Below are 10953 nucleotides of genomic sequence, written 5' to 3' on the forward strand. Positions count from 1 at the left end.
TCAGTTTAACATCTTTGCTGAATAAAAGTATTAATTTATTTCAAACCAAAAAAAAGAAGGAAAAAAATGACTGACTCTGACTTTGAACGGTATTGTATATTGTTGCAAAAGATTTCTATTTTAAAGAAATGCTGTTCTTTTTAACATTTTATTTATCAGAAAATCCTGAAAAAAGTATCACAATATTAAGCAGCACAACTGTTCCCAACATTGATAATAAATCTGCATATTAGAATGATTTCTGAAGGATCATGTGACACTGAAGACTGGAATAATGATGCTAAAAATTCAGCTTTGCTTCACAGGAATAAATTCTATTTTAAAGTATATTAAAATAGAAAACCACTATTTTAAATTGCAATAATATTTCACGGTATTACTGTTTTTTTCTATATTTTTAATCAAATAAACGCAGCCTTGATGAGCAGAAAAGACTTTTTAAAAACAGAAAATCGTACTGATCCCAACCTTTTGAACGGCAGTGTAAATAATATAAAAATGATATAAAGTACACATACAAAATAAAAATTGTTTGCTTTAAAGTAATAGAAATATTTGTTGTTAGTCTTATGTTTGAGGATCTTGGGCTGCTATCACAGAGGTGTTGCCTTGAAATCCGAAGCTCACACGAATAAAACACTCCGTTTACGAAATTACCTTAAAGGAGTAGTTCACTTTCAGAAAAAAAAAAATGTACAGATAATGTACTCAACCCCATGTCATGCAAGATGTTCATGTCTTTCTTTCTTCGGTCATAAGGAAATTATGTTTTTGGAGAAAAACATTTCAGGATTTCTCTCTATATAATGGACTTCTATGGTGCCCCTGAGTTTGAACTTCCAAAATGCAGCTTTAAATGGCTCCAAATGATCACAGCCGAGGAAAGAAGGGTCTTATCTAGCAAAACGATCGGTTATTTTTTTTAAAAAAAATACAAATTATATACTTTTTAACCTCAAATGCACGTCTTGTCTAGCTCTGTGTGTTTACTCTGTGTAGAGATAAAAAAGTATATAAATTGTAAATGTTTTTAGAAAATAACCGTTCGTTTCACTTGATAAGACCCTTTTTCCTCGACTGGGATCATTTAGAGCCCTTTGCAGCTGCATTTTGGAAGTTCAAACTCGGGGCACCATAGAAGTCCACTATATGGAGAGAAATACTGAAATGTATTCCTCAAAAAACATAATTTCTTTACGACTGAGTGAAGAACTCAAAATATCATCACTAGGTGGAGCTGTTTGCAAAACCCCATCTGTCGACGCATGAAATATGCTTTTCTCTATTTACGTAAAGTACAAATTATAACGTGGAACACAAAACCTGTATTGCAAGGTTAACAAAAGGTGTAACAAAACACGCTTGGATAAATGTTGTCGGAACCCCAATCTATCTCGGAACTATTGTTCACAATTCTACTCTCTCTCTCTTTGTTGGTTTTCTTTTGATCGATTTCTCATTCTTATTCTCTTCAAATAACAAACAGGCACTGTCGTCTTTCCATTGTTAAACACATTAACAGTAAATACAATCAGCATATAATAAGCAAAATATATTGTTCACAGTTCTGATGTGAGGCGCAAGTAGCTCTCCGGACTTTTGTACTGGTTGCACACGGAAGTGTTAGTCACGTGACACATCTCCAGCGTAAATATTTTTCTCCTCACAGCGAATGATCGCCAACCTCGCTTCTTTACCTGCATAAATGAGTATCTACTTTACTTTTCCCTAGTTTAAACTGCCTAGATTTTGTCTAGTATCCCCAATTTACTGGAACATTCAAACGAAGCTAAACAAAATGAACGTGGATCTTCCGCAAACCGGACAGACTGGAGCAGCAGCCGCATCCAGCACATCCAGCAGCAACTGCGTCCCGAACAGCACCTCCACAAACGCCAGCAGCATCCCTGCGGTCGGCAGCAGTAATGGTGGGGGTCTTTTTTGACAGTTTGAACGCACACCGAATAGCTGTTGTCTTTTAGCCATTAGCTAACGTTACATACGTGCTATGGATAGTAGTGTATTTATAATCTTAATGTGTGTTATTATGGTTTTAAAGGTCTGTCGTACTTTATTCCCATCACAGTTCCCACTTCAGCAGCCATGGCAACCCCATCATCCGACTCTACCGTGTCAAACGGGGTGTATGTGCCCACAGGCATCGCTAATGGAGACGTGAAGCCCGTTCTCTCAACTACACCTCTGGCTGATTTCCTGATGCAGCTGGAGGACTACACTCCTACAGTAAGTCCACATATGTGACCCTTGACCACAAAACCAGTCATTAGGGTCAATCTTTTGAAATTGAGATTTATATGTCTTCTGAAAGCTGAATAAATAAGTCTTACATTGATGTTAGGTTTGTTAGGGTAGGACAATATTTGACCGAATTACAACTATTTTGAAATCTGAAATCTGAGGGTGCAAAAAAATCAAAATACTGAGAAAATCGCCTATAAAGTTGTCTAATTTAAGTTCTTAGCAATGCGCATTTCTATTTGAAATGTAAGTTTTTATATATTTACAGTAGGAAATTTACAAAATATCTTAATGGAACATGATCTCTACTTAACATCCTAATGATTTTTGGCATAAAAGAAAAATCGAAACTTTTGACCCATGCAATGTATTTTTGACTATTGCTACAAATATACCCGTGCTGCATAAGACTGGTTTTGTGGTCCAGGATCACATATGATTGCAGTAATGCATATTCTTTGCTTATTGATGGTGTTGTGAGTAGCACTGTTAAACTTTCTCTGTGTTTCAGATCCCAGACGCAGTCACAGGATACTACCTCAACCGAGCTGGGTTTGAAGCATCAGATCCAAGAATGTAAGTTGGAACTATATTTTTGTAGAAAGCTGTTGTGTAGTGGTGCTTCAACATGTTTAGAGGGTCTCCAGATGTGCTTTGATGTTTCTGATGCTTAGTTAAGTTAAATGGATAGTTCACCCAAAAATGAAAATTTGATGTTTATGTGCTTACCCCCAGGGCATCCAAGATGTAAGGGACTTTGTTTCCTCAGTATAACACAAACGAAAATTTTTAACTCAAAACGTCGCAGTTAGTCATATAATGGCAGTGGATGGGCACCAAACCTTTGAAAGTAAAAAAAAAAACCTGCACAGACAAATCCAAATTACACCCTGTGGCTCGTGACGATACATTGATGTCCTAAGACACGAAACGATTGGTTTTTGCGAGAACTGAACAGTATTTATATCATTATTTACCTTTGATACACAGCCACGTCCAACTCAGCTCATCATCCGGATCGTTACATGTGTACGTGCGCGTGTATACGACACTCATTGTTTACACAGAGCACAGAGATTGTGGGTATAGCGGCTATTCAAACTGGTAATTACTTGTGCTTATCCTGATTGTTTAAACCGATTTAAAGCTAAAAGATTACATTTGCTTGCGCAAACTCATCCAGGACTTCACCGATTTCCCCTTTCGCCGTTTGCGTATTCTACGCCAGAGCGCGTTCACATGTAACGAGCCGGATGCTGAGCTGAGTTGGACGTGGCTGTGTATCAAAGGTACATAATGATATAAATACTGTTCAGTTTCTCACAAAAAACGATCGTTTCATGTCAGGACATTAGTGTATCGTCACAAGCCGCAGGGTTTAATTTGCATTTGTCTGTGCGTTTTTTTTTTAATTTTTTTTTTTTACTTTCAAAGGTTTGGTGCCCATCCACTGCCATTATATGACTAACAGACAGTGACGTTTTGAGTTAAAAATCTTCGTTTGAGTTCTTCTGAAGAAACAAAGTCACCTACATCTTGGATGCCCTGGGGGTAAGTAGATAAACATAAAATTTTCATTTTTAGGTGAACTATCCCTTTAATAGCCAATTTTAACATTTCTTTTAACAGAAGTAAGTTATTAAAGCCCTATACCCTCAAGTATCTGTGATCTTCTGGTTCTGGTTCTAGGGTGTTCTGGGTGTTTGCTATCTGGTTGCTGTGTGGTTGCTTGGATGTTCTGGTGATTATTAGGTTTTTTCTACTGGTTTGGAGCGAAAAGAGTCCTACACTCTCAAGTATCGGTGATCTTCTGGTTTTGTTTGCTTGGGTGTTCTAGTGGTTTCTAGGTGTATCTTCTGGTCTAGAGTGAAAAGAGTCCTACACTCTCAAGTATCAGTGATCTTCTGGTTCTGGTTCTAGGATGTTCTGGTGGTTTCTAAGTGTTTTCTTTCTGTCTAGAATGAAAGGAGCCATACACCCTCAAGTATCAGTGATCTTCTGGTTCTGGTTCTAGGGTGTTCTGAGTGGTGGTTATTTGCGATATGGTTTTTTGGGTGTTCTGGTGGTTTCTAAGTGTTTTCTTTCTGTCTAAAGTGAAAAGAGCCACATAACCTCAAGTATCAGTGATCTTCTGGTTCTGGTTCTGGTTTTAGGATGCTCTGAGTGGTGGTTATTTGCGATATGGTTTTTGGGTGTTCTGGTGGTTTCTAAGTGTTTTCTTTCTGTCTAAAGTGAAAGAGCCACATTAACCTCAAGTATCAGTGATCTTCTCGTTCTGGTTCTAGGGTGTTCTAGGTGGTTGCTATTTGCAATATGGTTCTTAGGTGTTTTGGTGGTTTATAAAGTGTTTTCTTTCTGTCTAGAGTGAAAGAGCCATATACCCTCAAGTATCTGATCTTCTGGTTCTGGTTCTGGGGTGTTCTGGTGGTTTCTAAGTGCTTCTTTCTGTCTGGAGTGAAAAAAGCCCTATACCCTCAAGTATCTGATCTTCTGGTTCTGGTTCTAGGGTGTTTGCTATTTGGTTGCTTGGATGTTCTGGTGATTATTAGGTTTTTTCTTCTGGTTTGGAGTGAAAAGAGTCCAACACTCTCAAGTATCAGTGATCTTCTGGTTTTGGTTCTAGGGTGTTCTGTGTGGTTGCTAATTGCGATATGTTTGCTTTGGTGTTCTGGTGGTTTCTAGGTGTTTCTAGAGTGAAAAGACCCATATAACCTCAAGTACTGGTGATCTTCTGGTTCTGGTTCTAGGATATTCTGGTGGTTTCTAAGTGTTTTTTTTCTGTCTAGAATGAAAAGAGCCACATAACCTCAAGTATCAGTAATCTTCTGGTTCTGGTTCTAGGTGGTGGTTATTTGCAATATGGTTCTTGGGTGTTTTGGTGATTTCTAAAGTGTTTTCTTTCTGTCTAGAGTGAAAGAGCCATATACCTTCAAGTATCAGAGATCTTCTGGTTCTGGTTCTAGGGTGTTCTGGTGGTTTCTAAGTGTTTTCTTTCTGTCTAAACTGAAAAGAGCCCTACACCCTCAAGTATTAGTGATATTCTGGTTCTGGGGTGTTCTGGTTTCTAAGTGTTTTCTTCCGGTCTGGAGTGAAAAAAGTCCTATATCCTCAAGTAACAGTGATCTTTTGGTTCTGGTTTTTGGGTGTTCTGGGTGGTTGCTATTTGCGATATGGTTCTTGGGTGTTCTGGTGGTTTTTAAGTGTTTTCTTTTAGTCTAAAGTGAAATGAGTCCTACACCCTCAAGTATTAGTGATCTTCTGGTTCTGGTTCTAGGGTGTTCTGGTGGTTTCTAGGTGTTTTCTTTCTGTCTAGAGTGAAAAGTGTTTCCTTCTGATCTGCAGTGGTTTGGGTTCTGATGGTTGCTATTTGGTTACTTGGGTGTTCTGGTGGTTTCTAAGTGTTTTCTTCTGGTCTGGAGTGAAAAGAACCATACACCCTCAAGTATCAGTGATCTTCTGGTTCTAGCGTGTTCCGGATGGTTGACGGATGGTTTAGCTGATAGGGTGTTCTGGTGGTTTCTATGTGTTTTCTTCTGGTCTGGGTTAAAAAAAAAAAAAGAGTCCTACTTCTATGTGATTTTTCCACCTATATTATCATCCAGAAGATGAAAACCATAAATCAGATTCACGTTTACTCAAACTCTTAATCCTGAGCAGCAATAATACCTCATTTGCCTCAGTGAGACCCACTAATTATTTATTAAACATTAGTGTATTTTGTCATATTGCTGCAGCTGCCACTTTATAAAAGCAATAAGCCACATGAGGCCGTGTATTACTGCAATTTTACCAGTGATTTACCTCTCCACTTTGAGCTTGGGCCTAGCTTGGTAAAATCGCTGTAACAGACGGCCTCTCGTGGCTTATTGCTTTCGGTCTATGAATGCTTATTGGCTCTCTTTAACAAAAACGAAAACACATGGTGCTGTACTTTAACAAACTGGAATGAACATTCGGTCTCTATTATAGGGCAAAGCGACGCAGCGCACCACAACAACACAGGAAAAGCATTCAGAGAGCTTCCCATCGGACGGTATCTGAGCAAAACAGGGCAGGTTTATCAGTTTGACAATTAGCTATGGAGCAGAACCATGACCCTCTGCGACTGCCAGCCCTGCCGAGCACGATCACTATCTCAGTCACACACACAAGCATCCAAACACACACACTTGAACATTTCTAGAACGCTGTCCTCGTGCCAAACCACTGACAGTCATGTAAGCCTCCCAGTGCTCGCAGACACCGAGACGTCCCCGTCTCCTGCCGGCGCTCCAGACCTTGACCCAAAAAACGCCTCCTAGAGCGCAGGAAGCAAGCGGAGCCGCGCTATCTGTGCGTCTCGCGGCAGGCCTGAGAGATCAGACGGTGGCTTGAAAGGCTTCGCCGTGCGATCTCCAATTCATCAACCACCACAGCGGCAGAAATAATAAATAAAAGAGAATAAAAGAGCCTCTCTAGTGAAAAAGCACTCGAGAAATGGAAAAAAATGACAAAAAGTGCCCTCACGCCAACAAGCCCCCACTGATTCGCAGATCTCTAGTGGACAAAAGAGACAGAAAACAGTTCACATTCACTCCTGCATCAAACCCACGACATAATGCAGTGCATGCTGCGCCCATCAGCCTTGTCCATCTATAAAGAAAAATCATTGTGTTTTCTTCATCCAATGGTCAATTTTAAGATTTTGGGCTATTCTGTTTACATAACATGTCTTTCCATAAAAAGTGAAAAAGTTATCCTGTCTGAATCAGGAAGAAAATATGCACAGATTAAGCCAAAACAGTCCAAAACAGTTCGGTTTTTCACTGGATTATGGACTCATATTTTAGTTAAAAACGTCTTATTGATGGATTTGTTTCAGATTTGTCTTTTCAAGATGTTAAGGCGAGACACCGCAGGTGAATAGGGTAAAAAAATTAACTAATAGTTATCACCTTACTTACCTAGTTGATTGATTACTTTGATAATCACAAACATTTTTTGTATTACAAATTTTCTAAAATGTTAGGTTTAAATATGCAAATAAGCCATTATTTAATGAAATATGCACTAATGTGCATACATTTCTAGTACAAAAATCTAAACACTGGATGAAGTCAGTTCTTGTTTTTTGTTTTTTTTTTGACATATTAGAGTCAAGTTTTTACAGAGGGGATTTTGGGTATCTCATTTCGTCACGCCATAATTCAGAAAAAACAGATATATTTTTTTACCATTTTTTGAGGAATAAAATGTACAAAATCAAGCTAATTATATATGAACAAATCCCTCTGTAAAGGTGATATAGACAGGAATAAAAAGGTAAAGTTTGATGTGCATAAGTGCTACTAAAGTGGAGATTATGGCTCAGTGTAGGAGAAAAAACTCATTTTGAGAAAACGGCCTTTAAAAATATGTATTGTAATTGAAATCTATTGACACAAATAGATAAAGTGCTATAAAAGAAACACTTGACGGTATTTTTGGATGTTTTCTTTCCACTAACACTATGAAAAACCAAAAAGCCCAAAATCTCAAACTTGATAGGTGCATGAAAAAACTGTGTTTTTGCCTGCAGTGTCTCCCCTTAACTGATGGACTGGAGTGGTGTAGATTACTTGTGGATTATTGTGATGTTTTTATCAGCTCTTCGGACTCTCATTCTGACGGCACCCATTCACTCCAGAGGATCCATTGGTGAGCAAGTGATAGAATGACACATATCTTCAAATCTGGTGAAGAATCTAATTAGAATTAGAAACTAAGAGCTGAAATTTGTTTCATTAAGATGTATTTTAGCAATTTTTCGTCGTTTAAAAACAAGTCTATAATAATGGTTCTGCCAGTGAAAAAGTGGTCTGGTCTGAATCAGGAGATGAATCTACAGATCAAACGCTATTTACAACCCAAAACAGCTCTAAACAAATATGTGGCTGGATTTTGTTGTGAGAGACAACAGTAGATAATTCATTATTATGAATTATGGAGTCATATTTTAGACATTAAAATGTCTTAATGATTGATTTGCTTCAGTTTTTGTCTTCTCAAGATGTTAACTGATGGACTGGAGTGGTGTGGATTACTTCTGGATTATTGTGATGTTTTTATCAGCTGTTTGGACTCTCATTCTGACGGCACCCATTCACTCCAGAGGATCCATTGGTGAGCAAGTGATAGATTGACACATATCTTTAAATCTGATGAAGAAACTAATAAGAATCAGAAACTAAAAGCCGAAACAAATCCCTCATTAAGACGTTTTTAACTTTTAAAAATTGCTAAAATACGAATCCATAATAGCGCTTCTACCAATGAAAAAGTGGTCTGGTTTGAATCAGGAGAAAAATCTGCAGAACAAACGCTATTTACAAACCAAAAGAGATCTAAACAAATATGTGGTTGGATTTTGTTGTGAGAGACAACTGTAGATGGACTTTTTTTTCACTGGAGGAAGCGTTATTATGGATTATGGAATCATATTTTAGACATTAAAATGTCTTAATGATGGATTTGTTTCATCTTTTGTCTTCTCAAGATGTTAACTGATGGACTGGAGTGGTGTGGATTGTTGTCATGTTTTTATCAGCTGTTTGGACTCTCATTCTGACGGCACCCATTCACTCCAGAGGATCCATTGATGAGCAAGTGATGGAATCACACATTTCTACAAATCTGACGGAGAAATTACAGGTTTTCTGGACAGTCGACCCCACAACGCTAGACTGTGGTTTTGTCCCAGCGGTTCTGAGGGGCCCATGTTGAACTCCGCCCCGTCTGCATGCCGTCACGCCGAGAGGAAAACCTTCACGCCAGGCTGCCATGCTTTGATGCTGGTGCTCGGGGATGTAATTTGTTATCACAATCACATCTAGAAAACCCAACCACACCTTCCCCTTGGAGAAACCGGCCTTGCATCGAATTAAAACAAGAAAAAATGGGTATAAAAGTCTCTGACCTTGAATCATCTAAAGCTGCAGAGTCGCTGTCACAGGCCAAGCGTCTTTTAATTGCATGTTTTTTAGCTTTAGCAGTCACACCGCGTGACCTTCGTCACCTCTGCAAACTAGAACAACACGCTTACGGCAATTAGCGTTTCATCTCTGAAACCACTCGCTGTTTGCTTTTACTCACAAATCTGCAATCCTTTAGAGTGATTTTAATCAGGAATCGGCCAAATTGCTTCCATATGAAGTGAGATTAAAATTCAATTTCATATGTTTCCACGGAGGCTGTGAGAATATGCAAAAGGGACGGTATTATGCCATAGTGCTATAATAACCAAAAAGGCTTTTCTGAATATCAATCCACATGTGAATTTGGATTATGATGCTTGTTTTATTGTCTGCATAAATCAAATTAAAACAAATCTGGAGGGGAAACAATTGGGTTTTGGCTTCACTGAGCAACTAGACAGCATGTGGGTTTTTTACTTGTCCGGTTAAGTTAATCAAATCAACTAGTAACCAGGCAAGTTTAAGTTTTTTTTTTCTGCAGGAATATTATGCATAATTTATGCATACATTTTGTGGCCAGCTATGACATGAAATTCAACTAGTAACATTTGTTTGTGCATTTTAGTACATTTTTTGTGAATAATATTTATTATTATTATTATTATTATTTATTATTATATTATTATTATATTTATTGTCTAGCTACAGTCATTAACTCAACTAGTAACTAGGCAAATTACATTCTTTCTGCAGGAAAATGATGCATATTTTGTGCTTTTTTTGGTCTAGCTAAGTCACCAAATGAACTAGTAACTAGGCAAATAAAATTAATGATGCATATTTTGTGATTTTTTTAAGTATTTATTATTATTATTATTATTATTATTATTATTATTATTATTATCATTATCATTATTATATATATATATATATATTTTTTTGCTCTAGCTACAGTCATCAAATCAACTATTAAGTAGGCAAATAAAAACATTGGTATTATGCATATTTTGTTCATAATTTTTATTTATTTTGGTTATCAAATCAACCAGGTACTAGACAAATTATATTTTTCTCTGCAGGAATATGATGCATATTTTGTGCATATTTTTTATTTATTGATTGATTGATTTCATCAAATCAACTAGTAACCAGGCAAATAAAAACAAATTTGCAGGAATGATGCATATTTTGTTCATAATTTTTATTTATTAAAAATTTCAAATTAAAAAGAAATTCTGCAGGAATATAAAGCTTTTTTTCCTTTTCTTTTTTGGTCTAGCTACAGTTACCAAATCAGCCAGGTACTAGACAAATTATATTTTTCTCTGCATGAATATAATGCATAATTTGTATATTATTTATTATTATTATTATTATTATTATTATTATTATTATTACTTTTATTTATTTATTATTATTATTATTATTTTTTTTTTTTTTTTTTTTTTTTTTGCTTTAGCTACTGTTATCAAATCAAGCAGGTACTAGACAAATTAGATTTTTCTGTGCAGGAATATGATGCATATTGTGTGAATTATTTACTTTATTTAATAATTTAATTTTATTTATTTAATTTTATTTGTTGGTTTAGCTACAGTCATCAAATCAACTAGTAACTTATTTTATGATGCATATTTTGTGCATTATTTATTTTATTTTATTTTATTTTAGTTAATTTAATTTAATTTAATTTTTTGGTCTAGCTACAGTCAATAAATCAACTAGTAACTAGGCAAATTAAAAAAATCTGCAGGAATATGAT

General features: G+C 36.5%; 1 protein-coding gene across 1 annotated transcript in view; it reads left to right on the plus strand.

Moving 5' to 3' along the window:
* Positions 1-1621: 1621 nt before the first annotated feature.
* Positions 1622-10953, plus strand: part of taf10 (TAF10 RNA polymerase II, TATA box binding protein (TBP)-associated factor) — a 135297-nt gene continuing 125965 nt past the window's right edge. Inside the window, exons 1-3 of the mRNA XM_073818927.1 lie at positions 1622-1928; positions 2087-2244; positions 2771-2835. Of these exons, the coding sequence (XP_073675028.1) occupies positions 1799-1928; positions 2087-2244; positions 2771-2835 (353 nt within the window). The 5' untranslated portion in view covers positions 1622-1798. The remainder of the gene's footprint in view (positions 1929-2086; positions 2245-2770; positions 2836-10953) is intronic.

Source organism: Garra rufa, chromosome 15 (assembly GCF_049309525.1).
Source record: "Garra rufa chromosome 15, GarRuf1.0, whole genome shotgun sequence".
Classification (NCBI taxonomy): Eukaryota; Metazoa; Chordata; class Actinopteri; order Cypriniformes; family Cyprinidae; genus Garra; species Garra rufa.